Source organism: Dryobates pubescens, chromosome Z (genome assembly GCF_014839835.1).
Source record: "Dryobates pubescens isolate bDryPub1 chromosome Z, bDryPub1.pri, whole genome shotgun sequence".
NCBI lineage: Eukaryota > Metazoa > Chordata > Aves > Piciformes > Picidae > Dryobates > Dryobates pubescens.
The window spans coordinates 120,755,737-120,774,958 of NC_071657.1; the positions used below are offsets into that span (position 1 = coordinate 120,755,737).

At 57.8% G+C, this 19,222-nt stretch overlaps 1 protein-coding gene across 1 annotated transcript in view; it reads right to left on the reverse strand.

Moving 5' to 3' along the window:
* SND1 (staphylococcal nuclease and tudor domain containing 1) overlaps positions 1-19,222 on the reverse strand; it is an 88,442-nt gene that overhangs the window by 68,040 nt on the left and 1,180 nt on the right. Inside the window, exons 2-9 of the mRNA XM_054177992.1 lie at positions 17,211-17,360; positions 14,905-15,025; positions 13,714-13,792; positions 12,301-12,461; positions 11,591-11,682; positions 10,615-10,773; positions 9,415-9,521; positions 9,038-9,128 (exon numbers count right to left, since the gene is read on the reverse strand). Of these exons, the coding sequence (XP_054033967.1) occupies positions 9,038-9,128; positions 9,415-9,521; positions 10,615-10,773; positions 11,591-11,682; positions 12,301-12,461; positions 13,714-13,792; positions 14,905-15,025; positions 17,211-17,360 (960 nt within the window). The remainder of the gene's footprint in view (positions 1-9,037; positions 9,129-9,414; positions 9,522-10,614; positions 10,774-11,590; positions 11,683-12,300; positions 12,462-13,713; positions 13,793-14,904; positions 15,026-17,210; positions 17,361-19,222) is intronic.

The window sequence follows — 19,222 nt, forward strand, 5'->3', positions numbered from 1 at the left end:
AATGCTCAGCGAGAGCTGAAGTGAGGAGGTCATGAAGGTAGGGCTCAGCTCTTCTCTGTGGCCAGTGAGAGGGCAAGGAGCAAGGGGCACCAGCTGGAACCCAGGAGGTTCCCTCAGGAGAAACATCTTGACTTTGAGGGTGGTGGAGCCCAGAGAGGTTGTGGACTCATCTTCTCTGGAGAGCTTCCAAACCCACCTGGCCACAGCTACTGTGGGTGACCCTGCTTTGGACTGGCTGAGCCCCAGAGGTCCCTTCCCACCACCACCACGGTGGGATTGAGGAAGAACTTCTTTCATGATCAAATCTCCAGCTCTTCTTACCCCTAGGGAAGGTTGATGGGGGGGCAGAACTGGAGCCCACCTTCCTCCAGGACCATCACCCAACCCTTCCCTCCAGTCTGCAATGGGCCGGAGGAACTTGGCCGGTCCCTGGAGGTGAGGGTGGGGGTTTGAGGAACACAAAACACCTGGAGGGGCTGAAGAAACCCAAAGCTAAGCAGGAAAATCCTTTCTGTCCATTTCTCCAAGAGCTTTTTTGGGTGGCAGCTGAACACACCATAAATATTGGATGAAGGAAGGTGACAAATGACACAGCCACGGGGACACTGCTGAGTCTCCTGTTCTGCCATCACCTCTGGCACCCTGTCCTCTCCCAGCCCAGGAAGGCTCTGAGAAAGGGGCTGCAAAGCATCTTCTGCTGCTTCCATGCTGCTGGAGCCTCCTGCCTGGAGGAGCTGTGAACGTCTCAGGGTCATCATCCCTCTGTCCTGCTGCCACCCTGCCCTGTCCTGCTCGCAGGGCCCAGCTCCAGATGCCACAGCACTGAGTGAGAGAGGCACCAGGCTTTGGGCAGAGTGGCTGGAAAGGGTGGAAAAGGACCTGGATGGATGGGCCAAGGCCAATGGGATGAGGTTCACCAAGGCCAAGTGTTGGATCCTGCACTTGGGTCACACCTACCCCAGGAATGCTCTGGGCTGGGGGCAGAGTGGCTGGAAAGGGTGGAGAAGAACCTCAGGGGGTTGGTGGCAGCAGCTGAAGATCAGCCAGGGTGTGCCCAGGTGGCCAAGAAGGCCACCAGCAGCCTGGCTTGGATCAGCAATGGTGTGGCCAGCAGGAGCAGGGCAGGGACTGCCCCTCTGGACTGGGCACTGCTCAGGCCACACCAGCAATCCTGGGGTCAGTTTTGAGTCCCTCACCCCAAGAAGGACATTGAGGGGCTGGAGCAGGTCCAGAGAAGGGCAACAAAGCTGGGGAAGGGTCTGGAGAAGTTGTGGGGAGCAGCTGAGGGACTTGGGGGTGTTGAGCCTGGAGCAAAGGAGGCTGAGGGGAGACCTTCTGGCTCTCTACACCTCCCTGAAAGGGGGCTGGAGCCAGGTGGGCATCAAAGTCTTCTCCCAAGTGATGGGACTAGGAGAAATGTGTTCAGGTTGCCCCAGGGGAGGTTCAGGTTGGCCGTGAGGAACAGTTTCTGCCCCCTGAGGATTGTCCAGGCCTGGCCCAGGCTGTGCAGGGCAGTGGTGGAGTCCCCATCCCCGGAGGGGTTTCAAAGCCCTGGAGGTGTGGTGCTGAGGGCCCTGGTTTGGTGGTGCCCTGGCAGTGCTGGGTTCAGGGTTGGACTCCATACCTTTAAAGGTCCTCTCCACACAAAGTGATTCTCCAACTCTCTGGTTCCACTCTGTGACTCCATGTGGACACTGAGTCCATGTCCTCCTGGCCCTTCAGACACCCATCAGAGCTGGGTCAACGTGGCAAAGTGCTTTGCAAGCTCATTTTTGGCCAGGAAAGGAGGGGTTTGCTTGGGGCTTGCTGGACTTGGCCAGGTCTCTGGTGCCAGTTGCTGGCTCCTCAGTGCCCACTGTGGCCATGCTGGAGGCTGAGATGCCAGGAGGTGGCATCCTCTTGCCCTCCTGCCAGGGATCCGTGGCGGGAGCGCGTGCTGCGTGCCTAATGTAGCATGGGATCGCCCCTCAGAGCTGACCTGCAGCTCCTCTGGCTTCAGCAGCTGCTTTGTGTCCAAGAAGGGAGAGATGGCTGCTGAGGAACGTGCTGCTGAGGTCCCACCATGACCTCCTCTGCCGAGGACGATGCCCTCAAGCATGAGATTTGATTACTCTGCTTAACAGGGCAAAAGTGCTTTGGGCTGGGCTGGGCTGATGGGAAAAGAGGGAATTTAGGTCCTTGGAGAAGCTGAGTTGTCCCCTGGGGGAGGTCTGAGACAAACCCTTGGTGTCTCCTCCAATTATGAATTTCCATCATCTCCTCAGCCCTTTGGCTGAGCATGGCTGGAGGCATCCGGGGGGGGAAAGGGCTTCAAGTGGAGCAAGTTTGGGACCTCCTCCCTCTGCTCTGGACTCACTTCTCCAGCTGTGGGCTCACCAGGGCAGAGTAGAAGGGAAGGAGAACCTCCCTGCACCTGCTGGCCACACTCTTCTTATGCCCCCCAGGACACCGCTGGCCTTCTTGAGGCCACGTTGCTGGCTCATGGTGACCTTGTCCCCCAGCACTCCCAGGTCCCTCTCCACAGAGCTGCTTCCCAGCAGGTCACCCCTCACCTCTGCTGCTGCAGGAGGTTGTTCCTTCCCTGGGGCAGGACCCTCCGCTTGCCCTGGCTGAACTTCACCAGGTTCTCCTCCACCCAGCTCTCCAGCCTGGCCAGGTTTGGCTGGACAGCAGCAGAACCTAAGAGGTGTCACCCCACCTCCCAGTCTGGCACCATCAGCAAACTGGCTGAGGACCCACAGTGTTCCTTGACCCAGGTCACTGATGAAGACATTGACCAAGACTGGACCTAGTCATGATCCCTCATCCCTTCTCCTGAGCTGACCTCCAGACCCTGCAGCCCCCCACCCCCAAAAAAGTCAGATTCTCTTCCTGAGCTGACCACCAGCCCCTCCAAACCCCCCTCAAAATCCACTTTCCTACCATGTTGAGCACCAGATCTGACTCCCACCCCTCCCAGAAGCAGATTCTGCTCCTGAGCTGAGCTCCAGACCCCCCAAAGCCCCCCAAAACCACTCTCTTACCCTGCTGAGCTCCAGACCTTCCCATCCCCCCCTCCAAAAGCAGGTTCTGCTCCTGAGCTGAGCTCCAAACCCCCAAAGCCCCCCCAAAACCACTCTCCTACCATGCTGAGCTCAGTTCCAGACCTTCCCATCCCCCCCCCCCCCCCCCAGCTGATTCTCCTCCTGAGCTGAGCACCAGATCTGATTGACCCCCCCCTCTCCAAAAGCAGGTTCCTCTCCTGAGCTGTCTCCAAACCCTCCCAAACCAAAGGGATTTGTCCCCCCCTCAAAGGGGTTTTTGATCCTCTGGAGGGGGTCTGATCCTGCCCTGGAGTGGTGGAAATGGGACAAGCAGAAGCTCTGAGCTCCTCAGAGCTGGATTCTAAACAGCTTTTGGCAGAAGAAGGCTGGAGGGGGAGGGAAGGGAAGGGAGGGGAGGGGAGGGGATGATGTCCCCAATTTTTTGGGTTGCTCCAAGCCAAGCTGACGTAGGCAATTCAGGAGAGAAGCTGCCAGCTTCTTCCTCCTTCCTCCTCCTCCTCCTCCTGCCACTCACCCACAGCCTCGAATCCAAGCCCAAACCTTCAGCTCCCCTCCACCCCTCAACCCCTCCCTTTGCTCACAAAGCACCAGAAGCAAGGAGCCAAAATTAGCTTCAGTTTGCTGCTTTTTGCATAGCCAGGTTGGGATCTTCCTCCTCCTCCTTCTCCATCCCCTCCTCTTCCTCCTCCCCTAACGTCAGCTCAGCCTCTTTCTGCCCGGCACGGAGGCGGCGCCGGGGCCCAGCAGGAGCTGCTGCCTGCCTCGGGGTCCTGAGAGCTCTCTGGCAGGATGGATGAGGGCTCACAGGGTGCTCAGTCCCCACCAAAGGCTGCTGGCAGGATGGATGAGGGCTCACAGGGTGCTCAGACCCCACCAAAGGCTGCTGGCAGGATGGATGAGGGCTCACAGGGTGCTCAGACCCCACCAAAGGCTGCTGGCAGGATGGATGAGGGCTCACAGGGTGCTCAGACCCCACCAAAGGCTGCTGGCAGGAGGGATGAGGGCTCACAGGGTGCTCAGTCCCCACCAAAGGCTGCTGGCAGGATGGATGAGGGCTCACAGGGTGCTCAGTCCCCACCAAAGGCTGCTGGCAGGATGGATGAGGGCTCACAGGGTGCTCAGTCCCCACCAAAGGCTGCTGGCAGGATGGATGAGGGCTCACAGGGTGCTCAGTCCCCACCAAAGGCTGCTGGCAGGATGGATGAGGGCTCACAGGGTGCTCAGACCCCACCAAAGGCTGCTGGCAGGATGGATGAGGGCTCACAGGGTGCTCAGTCCCCACCAAAGGCTGCTGGCAGGATGGATGAGGGCTCACAGGGTGCTCAGTCCCCACCAAAGGCTGCTGGCAGGAGGGATGAGGGCTCACAGGGTGCTCAGACCCCACCAAAGGCTGCTGGCAGGAGGGATGAGGGCTCACAGGGTGCTCAGACCCCACCAAAGGCTGCTGGCAGGAGGGATGAGGGCTCACAGGGTGCTCAGACCCCACCAAAGGCTGCTGGCAGGAGGGATGAGGGCTCACAGGGTGCTCAGACCCCACCAAAGGCTGCTGGCAGGAGGGATGAGGGCTCACAGGGTGCTCAGTCCCCACCAAAGGCTGCTGGCAGGAGGGATGAAGGGCTCCTGGGGGGCTCAGCCTCCTCTTTAGGGCTCTGGGCAGATGGCTGTGGGCTTGGAGGGTGCTCAGCCCCCACCTCACAGTGTGGAGCTCATGGTGGAGCCAAACCAGCCTCAAGAACATCTTGGGGTGCAGTGAACTGTGGGGGCTGAGTGCTCTCAGGTCAAGTGGGGGGACAGGACCTCAGAGGAGTGAAAGGCAGAACTGGGAGATCAAGGTGCAACACTGGGAGACTGGGTCCAAAATTGGGGGGGATTAGGTGGAAAATTGGGGGGTCAGGTTCAAAATAGGGTGACCAAGCCCAAAACCTGGGGGATCAGGTCCAAAACTGGGGGACCAAGCCCAAAATCTGGGGGGATCAGGTCCAAAACTGGGTGACCAAGCCCAAAACCTGGGGGACTAGGTCCAAAACTGGGTGACCAAGCCCAAATTCGGGGGTGGGGATTAGGTCCAAAACTGGTTGACCAAGTCCAAAATCTGGGGGGACTAGGTCCAAAACTGGGGACCAAGCCCAAAAATTGGGGGATCAGGTCCAAAACTGGGTGACCAAGCCCAAAATCAGGGGGGATCAGGTCCAGAACTGGGGGACCAAGTGCAAAAACTGGGGGGATCAGGTCCAAATCAGGGTGACCAAGTCCAAAATCTGGGGGGATCAGGTCCAGAACTGGGGGACCAAGTGCAAAAACTGGGGGGATCAGGTCCAAATCAGGGTGACCAAGTCCAAAATCTGGGGGGATCAGGTCCAGAACTGGGGGACCAAGTGCAAAAACTGGGGGGATCAGGGCCAGAACTGGGTGACCAAGTCCCAAAACTGGGGCATCAGGTCCAAAACTGGGGGACAAAGCCCAAAACCTGGGGGCATCTGGTCCAAAATCGGGTCACCAAGTTTCACCTGAGGGAAACTGTGGCCCAAAACCGGGTGACCGTGCCCCAAACTGGGGGGAGGTTGGGCCCAAAACTGGGAGACTGTGCCCCAAAACTGGAGGTCATGCCAAAAAAACAAATTGGGGGGGGGCAGGCACCAAAAGTGGGAGTGTCAAGCCCCCAAACCAGGTGATTGGGCCCAAAAATGGAGCCCTGGGCCCCAGAAATGGGAGCCTGGGCCCCAGCTTGGAGGTCACGCTCCAAAGCTGTGATTGGGTCCCAAAGGTAGGAGATTGAGTCCCCAAACCCAGAGATCAGGCCCCCAGACCAGGAGACTGCACATGGGGGGATCCCCTCCACAACACCAGGGATGGATTCCCACTGCCACAACCACCTCCAGCACCCCATTGTGGGGCCAAGCCTCGGGGGTTTGGGGCACACTGGCTCCATGGCAACACCTGGCACAGGGACTGGAGCTGCTGCCGAGCCTCACAACCCCCCCACGAGATACCTTCCCTGCCTCGTTGGGGTGCCAAGGATGAGCCTGAAGCTCCTCACCAGCATCCCACAAGCTGTTCAACCAAACAAGGAACATCTTGGAGATGCCAGAAGCATCCACAGCCACCTCCAGAAGCTGCTGAGCAAAGGATGAGTAACGGTCCCCATGCCAACTCCTGGCAGCACCATCTCCATGCCCATGGTGGGCATCCCTCCAGGTGTTGTTTCTCACCACGATGGCAGCACCAAGGACCAAGCAAGCAAGGCCCTTCAGCCCGTGGCCGTGTTCCAAGCTCTGGTCTTCTCAAAGACCACCTGGGCTTGGCAACTGGGAGAGCCAAAAAGGGCCAGGAGAGCCTTCACCAAGTGGGGAGAAGCTGGTGGAGAAGCTTTCTGGGGTCTCCTGCTCTGCTCCACAGCCAGCAGCACTGGAGCAGGCAAGGAAGGAGAAGCCCCCCAGGTGATGCTCCCCAAGAGCAAAAACCTCCAGAAGACCCTCACAAACAGAACCCCCAGGAGCTGACCCTCATGACCAGAACACTAAGAACAGACCCCCAGAAGGAGGACCTCAAGGTTAGAACTGCCAGGAGCAGAATTTTATGACCACAACCCTAAAGATAGATTCTCAGGAGCAGACCCTCATGAGCAGAACCCCCAGGAACAGAACCTCCACAGACCCTCCAGGAGCAGACCCTCATGAGCAGAGCCCCAGGAACAGAACCTCCACAGACCCTCCAGGAGCAGACCCTCATGAGCAGAACCCCCAGGAACAGAACCTCCACAGACCCTCCAGGAGCAGACCCTCATGAGCAGAGCCCCAGGAACAGAACCTCCACAGACCCTCCAGGAGCAGAGCCCCAGGAACAGAACCTCCACAGACCCTCCAGGAGCAGACCCTCATGAGCAGAGCCCCAGGAACAGAACCTCCACAGACCCTCCAGGAGCAGACCCTCATGAGCAGAGCCCCCAGGAACAGAACCTCCACAGACCCTCCAGGTGCAGACCCTCATGAGCAGAACCCCCAGGAACAGAACCTCCACAGACCCTCCAGGAGCAGACCCTCATGAGCAGAACCCCAGGAACAGAACCTCCACAGACCCTCCAGGAGCAGACCCTCATGAGCAGAGCCCCAGGAACAGAACCTCCACAGACCCTCCAGGAGCAGACCCTCATGAGCAGAGCCCCCAGGAACAGAACCTCCACAGACCCTCCAGGAGCAGACCCTCATGAGCAGAACCCCCAGGAACAGAACCTCCACAGACCCTCCAGGAGCAGACCCTCATGAGCAGAACCCCCAGGAACAGAACCTCCACAGACCCTCCAGGAGCAGACCCTCATGAGCAGAACCCCCAGGAACAGAACCTCCACAGACCCTCCAGGAGCAGACCCTCATGAGCAGAACCCCCAGGAACAGAACCTCCACAGACCCTCCAGGAGCAGACCCTCATGAGCAGAGCCCCAGGAACAGAACCTCCACAGACCCTCCAGGAGCAGACCCTCATGAGCAGAACCCCCAGGAACAGAACCTCCACAGACCCTCCAGGAGCAGACCCTCATGAGCAGAGCCCCAGGAACAGAACCTCCACAGACCCTCCAGGAGCAGACCCTCAAGGGCAGAACCCCCAGGAGCAGAAGAACCTCAAGGACAGCCCCTCAGGAGCAGAACCTCCAGAAGACCACCTCCCCCCCATGCCAACATAGCATGGATGTCCAGACAGAAGCCCAGTAGAGACAGAAGGATGCTCCAGGTGAGGATGTGACCCAGGAGCAGGGAAACTCAGGGGTTAAGGTGGCTTTCCAAGAACTGCTGTTTGCTGGACATGCCCCAGGGCTTCCAGCTAAAGCAAAGTCACCTCCCAGCCTGGTGGCACACTAGCTGAGCCAGCAGCACCATCTAGTGGGTGCTCCTTAGAGATGCTCCTGGATCCAAGACCTTTCTGCACTCCTTCAGTTACTCCTGGACCCCAAGGCCAACTGCAAGCCCACCACCATGGTCCTGGAGAAGGTGAGACTGTCCTCCACAGGGACATCCACAACCTAGGGTAGGGGCAGCACCAGATCAAGCCCCAGGGAGCTCCTCGTGGATTGGAAGGGACCTTGAAGATTGGATCCAGCCTCCCTACAACCTCAACTAGATAGAGCAGGTTGCTCCAACCTGACCAGGAATGGTGTGGCCAGCAGGACCAAGGTAGGAGTTGTCCCCTTGGACTGGGCATTGAGAGCACACCTTGAGTCCTGGGATTTTGGGGGGAGTTTGGGGGGTCCTCAAACCAAGAAGGACATTGAGGGGCTGGAGCATGTCCAGAGAAGAGCAATAAAGCTGGGGAAGGGTCTGGAGGAAGAGGAGAAGGAGAAGGCTTGGGAACTTGTGAGAAACTTGTTGAGCCTGGACAAGAGGAGGCAGAGTGGAGACCTGGCTCTCTACAGCTCCATGTAAGGAGACTGGAGCCAGGTGACCATCCAGGTGGTCTTCTAAGTGATGGGACAAGAGGAAATGGCCTCAAGTTGCCCCAGGGGAGGTTCAAGTTGGACATGAGGAGCAATTTCTGCTCCTTGAGAGTTGTCCAGGCCTGGCTCAGGCTGCCCTGGGCAGTGGTGGAGTCCCCATCTCTGGAGGGGTTTCAAAGCTGTGGAGATGTGGTGCTGAGGGCCATGGCTGGGTGGTGCCCTGGCAGTGCTGGGTTAAAGGCTGGACATGATGGTCTTCAGGGTCTCTTCCAAACCAAACCCATTCTGATACTGAAGCAAACTCCACCAAGCCCAAAGAGCCCTCAGGAGATCCAGAGACAGGTCAAGAACACTTCTGCAGCACCCAACCAGCAAGACCCTTGGGCACCTACCAGTCTTCCTCCACACACCATGGGTCCACCTCTACTCACACCAGACCTGCCTGAGATGCCATGGTGGGGATACAGCCAAGACAAAACCACATCTAGAATTGGACCAAGGTCAGGTGGACACAGTGTCCTCCATCCCAACCCCTCTTGCTTCCTCTCCTGCCCCACCAACCACTCACCTTGGCCACAAACTGCTTGTCCTTCTGGTCCAGGTTGGCCGTGGGGGCCACATAGTCCCTCCAGATCCTCAGCTTCCGTTCTTTGGCAAACCTGGAAGGAGAGGGGACAAGGATGTCACACCCAGGATGGTGTCTCCAACAGGGATGGAGATGCTGGACCTTACATTCTCCACCAAAGCCCTGGTAGATACCGTGGGGCTGGCACTGATATGGAAGGAGAGGACTGGTGGAGAGCATTCTGGGTAGGGGGAGAGAAGCTGATGGGAAAGTTTTTTGAAGGTACCCAAACACAGCTGGGTAGAGGGGGCTGGTGGCACCTTGGCCACCCCTGGGTGAAGCTCAGAGTGTGTCCAGCTGTCTCCTGGCGTGGTGCTCACCTCTCAGCTGCCCGCAGCTTCTCGGCCCCTCGGGTGTAGACGGCGATGGACCAGTCGACGCAGCGGGCAAAGCCCTCCCTCAGCAGCAGCTCCGTGATGTTCCCGTTCTGGGGAGAAGGGAGGAAGGTCCTTTAGATATCACAGGTCCCTAAAGGCCTGGCTACAACACCTGGTGCCCCCAGGGCTAGCAGAAGCCACCCCAACGACACCCTCAACACGCCTTTGTTCTCCTCATGGGCTACTCAGATGGACCACGGTGCCCTACATCCATCACTGAAGACCACACAACCCTTCCAAGAGCCCACCAGAGGCACATGGACACTGCAACCACCTTTAGCACCAGCATGGTCCTCTATATCCATCACTGAAGACCACACAACCCTTCCAAGAGCCCACCAGAGGCACATGGACACTGCAACCACCTTTAGCACCAGCATGGTCCTCTATATCCATCACTGAAGACCACACAACCCTTCCAAGAGCCCACCAGAGGCACATGGACACTGCAACCACCTTTAGCACCAGCATGGTCCTCTACATCCATCACTGAAGACCACACAACCCTTCCAAGAGCCCACCAGAGGCACATGGACACTGCAACCACCTTTAGCACCAGCATGGTCCTCTACATCCATCACTGAAGACCACACAACCCTTCCAAGAGCCCACCAGAGGCACATGGACACTGCAACCACCTTTAGCACCAGCATGGTCCTCTACATCCATCACTGAAGACCACACAACCCTTCCAAGAGCCCACCAGAGGCACATGGACACTGCAACCACCTTTAGCACCAGCATGCTCCTCTATATCCATCACTGAAGACCACACAACTCCCTAAGATCCCACCAGAGGCACATGGACACTGCAACCACCTTTAGCACCAGCATGGTCTTCTACAACCATCACTCAAGATCCCCCCAACTCCCCACGATCCCACCAGAGGCATATGGATGTTGCAACCACCCTTAGCACCATCATGGTTCTCTACATCCATCACTGAAGACCACACAACTCTTCCAAGATCCCACCAGAGGCACATGGATGTTGCAACCACCCTTATGGTCTCCTAGATCCATCTGGAGACCACCCAGCAGAGGAATGTGGACGCTGAGCACCTCCAGCGAGCGATGCCAAGCAGTCTGAAAGCCTGCCGGGACCTTCTCCCACCACCCTTCTACCAAGCCAAGAGCACTTGCCGGGTGGAGGATGGTGCCCAAGATGTTCTGGTTGTGGCAGCTCTCCAGGACAATCTGCACATCCCTCTGGAGCAGTCTGGACTCCGTGAAGAACTTGGCTTCAGCAGCAAACGGCTCGGGGACCTCAGGAGCATCTGCCTCACGTTTGAAGGTGGGACACTGCAGGAGAAGACAGGGACGGTCAGCAGATGGGTTGAGCCCTAAAACCTGGTGAGATGTTATTCATGAGGCAGCAGTGTGGCCTCAAGAAGGCCAAGGGTCTCCTGAAGGGCATGAAGAAGAGTGTGGGCAGCAGGTCAAAGGAGGTTCTCCTCCACCACTACTCTGCCTTGGTGAGGCCACCGCTGGGAGAACTGCATCCAGTTCGGAGGGGTCTGGAGGGCCAGCAGAAGGAAGGGTCTGGAGAACTTGTGAGGAGCAGCTGAGGGACCTGGGGGTGTTGAGCCTGGAGAAAAGGAGGCTGAGAGGAGACCTTCTGGCTCTCTATAACTCCCTGAAAGGAGCTTGGAGCCAGGTGGGCATCAAGGTCTTCTCCTATTTGATGGGACAAGAGGAACCAGCCTCAGGTTGCCCCAGGAGAGGTTCAAGCTGGACATGAGGAACAATTTCTGCCCCTTGAGGGTTGTCCAGGCCTGGCCCAGGCTGTGGTTGAGGCCCCATCCCTGGAAGGGTTTTTCAAAGCTGTGGAGATGTGGTGCTGAGGGCCATGGTTTGGTGGTGCCCTGGCAGTGCTGGGGTAGGATTAAGGCTTGGACTCCACGATCCTGGGAGATCTTTTCCAACCCAAACAATTCTCCATCCCACCTTGGCCTGGTCCCACAAGCCCACCAGTTAAGCCAGAGCAGATACAAGCCCACCCCCCAAAACAAAAAGCCACCAAGGAGGATGGACAATGAACAACAGGGCAAGCTGGAGATGGAAGTGGCTACAAAGAGGTCTTCTGAGCGTGCCAGGGCCACCAGCAGCCAAGCCTCACCTTGATGCCCGAGAGCATGACGGTGACCAGGTAGTAGTCAGGCAGCAGGAGGGCTCTGACCACACTCCCATCCCGGACGTGCTCAATGATGGCTGTGGAGCAAAAGCAAAGAGGTTGGTGGTGCTGTGGTGCAGCTGTGCTGGAAGCTGTGCACACCTCTGTGGTGAGAGGGTGCCAGGAACAGCACCCCAAGGAGCTTTGGTGGAAGCTGTGGAGTGCTTCCTGGTGAGAAGGTGCCAGGAACAGCACCCCAAGGAGCTTTGGTGGAAGCTGTGGAGCATTTTGTGGTGAGAGGGTGCCAGGAACAGCACCCCAAGGAGCTTTGGTGGAAGCTGTGGAGCATTTTGTGGTGAGAGGGTGCCAGGAACAGCACCCCAAGGAGCTTTGGTGGAAGCTGTGGAGCATTTTGTGGTGAGAGGGTGCCAGGAACAGCACCCCAAGGAGCTTTGGTGGAAGCTGTGGAGCATTTTGTGGTGAGAGGGTGCCAGGAACAGCACCCCAAGGAGCTTTGGTGGAAGCTGTGGAGCATTTTGTGGTGAGAGGGTGCCAGGAACAGCACCCCAAGGAGCTTTGGTGGAAGCTGTGGAGCACTTCCTGGTGAGAAGGTGCCAGGAACAGCACCCCAAGGAGCATGACACAAGCAGGCAGAGGAAGATGGAGGACATGGCTGAAGCCAACCCAAGCATGGAGAAGAACTGAAGTCACCTTACCGTTGACTGGCTTCTGGTGCATGGAGTCCACAAAGTGCCTGGGGTTCTCAATGGTGTACTTGAGGTCTCTGATAGTGTGGGACCCTGACCCCTCACTCCACATCCCCTTCTTGGCACTCTTGGCTTGCTCCTCCAGTTCTGCCAACCTGCTCTGCTCAAGGCTGGAAGGAGAAGATGGAGAGGTGGTCAAACCCAACTGGTTCCTGCAAGCTTTGATGACCAGGAGCATCCATCTGTCATGCTCTGGGGCTTTGATGACTTCCATCTAGAAGAGGAACCACCTGGTGGAGTTGGTGAAGTGATGGTTGGTGCTGCTGACAGCTTCCACCAGCAGTGTCCAAAGACTCCCCACTAGAAGCACCACCTTGGGCCAGGCTGAGGAGGTTCAAGCCAACTAACACTTTTCTGAGGCTACTTTGGCACACCAAGATGGAAAAGATGAAGAAAGGGAAGCCCCAACTTCTGGCATGGCTTTGGGAGAGGAGGAATGTCAAACCATGGACCACAACAGGTCCTACACAAGCAGGGGGATGCTGGAGATTTGGTGACAACAGAGGGTTTGGAGACACCTGAGAGTTTGGGGATCACTGAGGGTTTTGGGGGGTACCAAGGGGTCTGGGGGTTGATGGAGAGGGTTTAGGGGGGGCACCAGAGGGTTTGGAGGACACCAAAGGTAGAGCTGATGGCTAACAACAACCCTAACTCCTGCTGTCACCAGAACTCCTTAAATTTGGTGACAAGTCATGGTGGAATTCATCAGGTCAGGTCAAAGCTACAGCCTGATGGATCCCAGCTTCACCTCAGAAGTTCTTCAACCTGAGCAGCTTCATGAGGGGGCTGAGAACCACCTCATGAAGCCATTAATGAATGGAGCCTTGGAATGAGTAGAGCAACCATCAAGAGATTTCTCCAGGCAATGGAAGCTGGTGATGTCCTGCTAATGACAAGGAGGATGAAGCTCCTGGAGGTGACATCACTCAGCCTTTTGCAGAGGGGTGAAGGTTCTGCCCCAGCATTGCCATAAGATCATTTGGATTGGGGAACACCTTGAAGACCATTTGAGTCCAACCCATCACACCCTGGAGTTCAGAGTGGTCAACCTCTCCTGATGCCAGCTCCATGACCTTGCAGGAGAGGACTGAAGGAGCAGAACAGCAAGCCCAAAGCCACCAGAAGGTCCCCATGAGGCTCCTTCAAAGCCTCCTCGACCCTTCAGAGACCCTCCTCGAGCCCTGAAGCCAAGAGGTCACCATCCTGGGACACTGCTACCAGTGAAACCTGAGCATCACATTAAAACCAGGAGCAGGGGCTGGTGCTTGGGCAAAGCTGAGGAACCCAACACCTCCATGACAAGGTGAGGAACCCCAGAAGGAAGATGAGGTCCCTAGAGGAGGAACCCAACCCTCTACGTACTTGTTGGTTCGGATCCCTTCCCGGCGTGAGGCCAGACCTTCAGCCACCAGGGACTCAGCAATGTTCTCCCCACTTGTGTCTGTGAAGAGAGGAGAAGACTTGATGAGGAGTCACCATGGGAGGCAAGCTGGAGGTACCAACACTTCAGTCCTGGAAAGCACCCAACCCCAGCATGGTGGTGGTGGGAAGGGACCTCTGGAGCTCAGCCAGTCCAACCCTCCTGCTCCAGCAGGGGCACCCACAGCAGCTTGCCCAGGGTCACAATGGCCAGGAGGGGTTGGAAGCTCTCCAGAGAAGGAAACTCCACAGTCCCTCTGGACTCCACCACCCTCAAAGTCAAGATGTCTCCTGGGTTCCAGCTGGTGCCCATTGCTCCTTGCCCTCTCACTGGCCACCACTGAGAAGAGTCTGGCCCCATCTTCATGACCTCTACCCTTGAGCTCTTGCTGAGCATTCAGCAGATCCCCTCTCAGGCTGCTCTTCTCCAGCCTCAACAATCCCAAGTCCCTCAGTTTTCCAGACCCTTCCCAAGCTTTGTTGCCCTTCTTTGGACCCCAGCATCTTCCCAGCCTCCACTGGACTCTCTCCAGTAGCTCCCAGTCTCTCTGGGACTGGGGAGCCCAGAACTGGGTCCAGTTGTCCAACTGTAGCCTCAGCAGGGCGGAGTAGAGGGGAAGAGAACTTCCCTTGACCTGCTGGCCACACTCTTCTTGATGCCCCCCCAGGACACCACTGGACTTCCTGAGGCCACGTTGCTGGCTCATGGGCAACTCGCTGTCCACTAGGACTTGCAGACCCTTCCACTCCCAGGCAGGGGTAAGAGGATGGGGCAAGACTCTTGGCAGTGGTGTCCAGGGACAGGGCAAGGGGCAACAGGCACCAGCTGGAACCCAGGAGCCACTTGTTGGCTTGGAGGGTGATGGAGACGAGGGAGGTTGTGGAGTCTCCTTCTCTGGAGAGCTTCCAACCCCACCTGGCCATTGTGACCCCAGGCAAGCTGCTGGGGGTGGCCCTGCTTTGGGCCACATGATCTCCAGAGGCCCCTTCCCACCAGCAGCACGCTGGGGTTTGGGGACTTTGGTACCCACACCACATCCCAACCCACCCTCCAGCCATGAACACCACCCCCACCCCCCTGCAAAACCTTGTCAGCAGCCCTTTGGGTGCTTGAGGAACCTCCTCAGAACTCACCTTTGCCCAGGTAGACCATCCCATACTCCCGGCCTTGCGGGGTCTTGTACTCCACGGTGAAGCAAACCTCCTTCCCAATCAGCTTCTTCCGCAGGAACTCCCGAGCTGGAAAGCCCCAGGGCTGGAGGGAAAGAAGCCAATGGGTCAGACACAACCAAGGAACTCACCTTCTCCTCCACCACTTCCCCTGGGACCACAGAGAAGGCTCTTAGCAACTCAAGAACTTCCAGAAGAACCCAGCCCTGTTGCTCTCCAGGAGAATCACCTCCCCTCTCCCCACCTCCAGCCACCCCAAAGCTTGGGTTTGTCCCCCTCCAAGTTGGTTTTCCAGATGGCCAAGTGCTCCTCAAGTGTTCAGATCCAGCTGGATGAGACCAGAAAAGCTCCAGGGACAGAAGGAGGCCTAGAACATGGAGGTCTGGATGAGCTCCAGCACCCATGAATGTGGGTCAGGAACACAGAGGTCTGGGCAAGTCCCAGCACCCAGGAACATGGTGGAAGCTCCTCAAGGCTCCTTCTCAAGGTTGAAGGCGACAGAGGAAAGCAGGACCAGCCATGGTGACCACATCCAGATGGCAGAAATCAATCCCTTGCAGCTCCTCTGCACCTTCCCAGCTCCAGAGCTGGAGCTCCCCAGTGAAGCTCAAACCCTGCAGAAGGTGGGTGGGAAACTGGTGGAGAAGATGACGTACTGGGAACCAATTAAGCCACCCTGTCACATCTTCAGATGAGTGACATCTCAAAGCCAACCTTGAGAAGACAAAGTCCCCAAGGAGAACAATTATCTACCACAGCTTCCCACCACCCACAGGATTAGGGAGGAGGATGGGTGGTGGCCCAAGGTTCTCCCACAGACACCAAGCCAGTGCCACCAGTTGCTACCAGCACTCAACCTGCCAAAGCACCACCGCTGGTGCTTCCTCCACCCCCAGCTTGGGGCAGGTAAAGACCAACAGAGGAGGCCTGGAGGCACCATCAGCTTCTTCTGGTTCTTCAGACTATGACTGGGCCTTGCTGGTGCACAATCCTGACCATAACAAGGTCAGGGTGGAGAAGTCTGCCCCAAAATCCATACTGGCAGGTGGGGATCTCTTAAAGGACGATGGAAAGGAATGTTCTCCTGGTCCTTCAGACCATGACTGGTCCTTGTTTGTGGACAATGTTTGTCCATATCCTCACCATACCAAGGTCAGGAAGGAGAAGTCCACCCCAAAATCTGTACTGGGAGGTTGGAGGAGGAAAAGAATCTCTTGAAGGATGATGGAAGGTGTTGAGAAGAACATGCTGCCTGAACCCCATGGGACAGAAGGAGGTCTTGGCTAAGAAGGGCAATGGCCAAGTCAAAAGTGCTGTGGTCTTCAGAGTGGGACCATCAGCCTGGAGGTAGGGCTGTGGTCTTCAAGGTTGGACTAGCAGCCTGGAGAAGAAGGTGCTGTGTTCCTCAGAGTTAGACCAGCAGCCTGGGGAAGAACATGCTTGAGAGCTGCTTGAGAACTGGCTCGAGAGCAGCCCTGAAGTAAAGGACTCGGGGGTGCTGGTGGATGAGAAGCTCATCATGAACCAGCAGTGTGCACTTGCAGCCCAGAAAGCCAATCACATCCTGGGCTGCATCAACAGAAGCATAGCCAGCAGGTCGAGGGAGGAGATTCTCCCCCTCTACTCAGCTCTGGTGAGACCCCACCTGGAGTACTGCCTCCAGTTCTGGAGGTGCTGGAGCATGTCCAGAGAAGGGCCATGAGGATGGTCAAAGGGCTGGAGCACCTCTCCTGTGAGGACAGACTGAGGGAGTTGAGGCTGTCAGTCTGGAGAAGAGAAGGCTCCAAGAAGACCTTATTGTGGCCTTCTAGGATCTGAAAGGGACTACAAGAAAGCTGGGGAGGGACATTTTAGGGTGTCAGGGAGTGATAGGACTGAGGGAAATGGAGCAAAACTAGAAATAGGTGGATTCAGATTGGATGTTAGGAAGAAGTTCTCCCCCATGAGGGTGGTGAGACACTGGCACAGCTTGCCCAGGGAGGTGGTGGAAAGCCTCATCCCTGGAGGTTTTGAAGGCCTGGCTGGATGTGGCTCTGAGCAACCTGATCTAGTGTGAGGAGTCCCTGCCCATGGCAGGGGGGTTGGAACTGGATGATCCTTGAGGTCCCTGCCAACCCTGACCACCCCACGACTCCATGCTGCGGTGCTTAAGGCTGGGCCAGCAGCGTGGAGCAGAAAGGTGCTGCGGCCCCCCACAGCTGGAGCAGCAGGGCTGGAGAAGGCGCTGTGGCACGCCGAAGGCTGGAGAGGGCGCTGCTGGCGGCACCTACCTCGTCGGGGGTGTCCTTGGCGTCGGGCTGCCCGGCGGCGGCGCGGCGGGCCAGGTTCCCGGCGCGGATGTTGCTGAGGTTGATCTGGCGCTCCGGTGGCGGCCCGCCGCGCGGCTGCCCACGCACGATGATGGCGCAGCCTGACAGCACCTGGCCAGGGCGAGAAGAACGAGAAGGGTTATGGGCTGTCCTCTGCTCCCCTGGGGTCCGCAGGCAGCAGGAGCAGGAGGCGATGGAGCTGAAGACGTCCGCAGGGAGGCTTCCGAGGATGGATCTTGACCCTCAGCACAATTCCTCGTGGGCCTGGAGGAGTCAGGCTGGACCCAAGAGGCTGGAGCTGAGGATCTGCAAGGTTCTCTCCTACAGAAATGATTCCATGGTTCGAGGAGCTGGCAGATCCACCGCATCCCTCCCAAGGCTCTGCCTGCCCCATGGCATCTCCTCCGTGCCCACCCCCACCACAGATCCACCAGCCCAATGCCAAGGCTCTGCCTGCCCCATGGCATCTCCTCCGTGCCCACCCCCACCACAGATCCACCAGCCCAATGCCAAGGCTCTGCCTGCCCCATGGCATCTCCTCCGTGCCCACCCCCACCACAGATCCACCAGCCCAATGCCAAGGCTCTGCTTGCCCCATGGCATCTCCTCCGTGCCCACCCCCACCACAGATCCACCAGCCCAATGCCAAGGCTCTGCCTGCCCCATGGCATCTCCTCCGTGCCCACCCCCACCACAGATCCACCAGCCCAATGCCAAGGCTCTGCTTGCCCCATGGCATCTCCTCTGTGCCCACCCCCACCACAGATCCACCAGCCCAATGCCAAGGCTCTGCTTGCCCCATGGCATCTCCTCTGTGCCCACCCCCACCACAGATCCACCAGCCCAATGCCAAGGCTCTGCTTGCCCCATGGCATCTCTTCTGTGCCCACCCCCACCACAGATCCACCAGCCCAATGCCAAGGCTCTGCCTGCCCCATGGCATCTCCTCTGTGCCCACCCCCACCACAGATCTACCAGCCCAATGCCAAGGCTCTGCTTGCCCCATGGCATCTCCTCCGTGCCCACCCCCACCACAGATCCACCAGGCCAATGCCAAGGCTCTGCTTGCCCCATGGCATCTCCTCTGTGCCCACCCCCACCACAGATCCACCAGGCCAATGCCAAGGCTCTGCTTGCCCCATGGCATCTCCTCTGTGCCCACCCCCATGACAGATTCAGGACCACAGGGCAACCAATCCCAAGGCTCTGTTTGCCCACCATGGATGTGCCAAGGTCAGGACAAGGTTAGGTTTGGGGGATGCTGGAGATTTGGTGACATCAGAGGGTTTGGGGACATCTGAGAGTCTGGAGACCACTGAGGGTTTTGGGGGGTACCAAAGGGCCTGGGGGGTGATGGAGAGGGTTTTGGGGGGTGACCAGAGGGTTTGGAGGACACCAACAGTTTGGGGATGCTGCAGAGTTTTGGTGGTAACCAGAGGCCATCAGAGGTCATCAGAGGGGTTGGGGGACACCAAGGGTCTGGGAGTGGAGATTTTGGGGTGGTGGTCAGGAAAAGAGAAGGAAGACCCCAAAACCCCAGTGTCCCCAAAACCCTCTGGTGACCCCAAAATCTATGGTGATCCCCAAAGCCTTGGCATCCTTAAAACCTTCTGGAGACCCCAACCCCCCCAGCATCCCCAAAACCCTCTGGTGACCCCCAAGCTCTCAACAGCTTCAAACCTCTGGTGCCCCCAAGCCCTCTGGTGTTCCCCCAAACGCCACAGCATCCCCAGTCCTCTGGTGTCCCCCAAACTATCAGCAACCCCCAACCCCCCAGCAGCCCCCAAGTCCTCTGGCACCCTCAAAACCCTTTGATGTCCCAGACCCCCGTGTCTCCCAAACTTCAGTGTCCCCCAAAATCCCCCCAGCATCCCCCAAACCTTCTAGTGACCTCAGTCCCTCAGTGACACCTAACCCTCCAGTGTCCCCCAAACCATCTGATGTCCTCGGTGACCTCCAAACCCCCAGTGCCC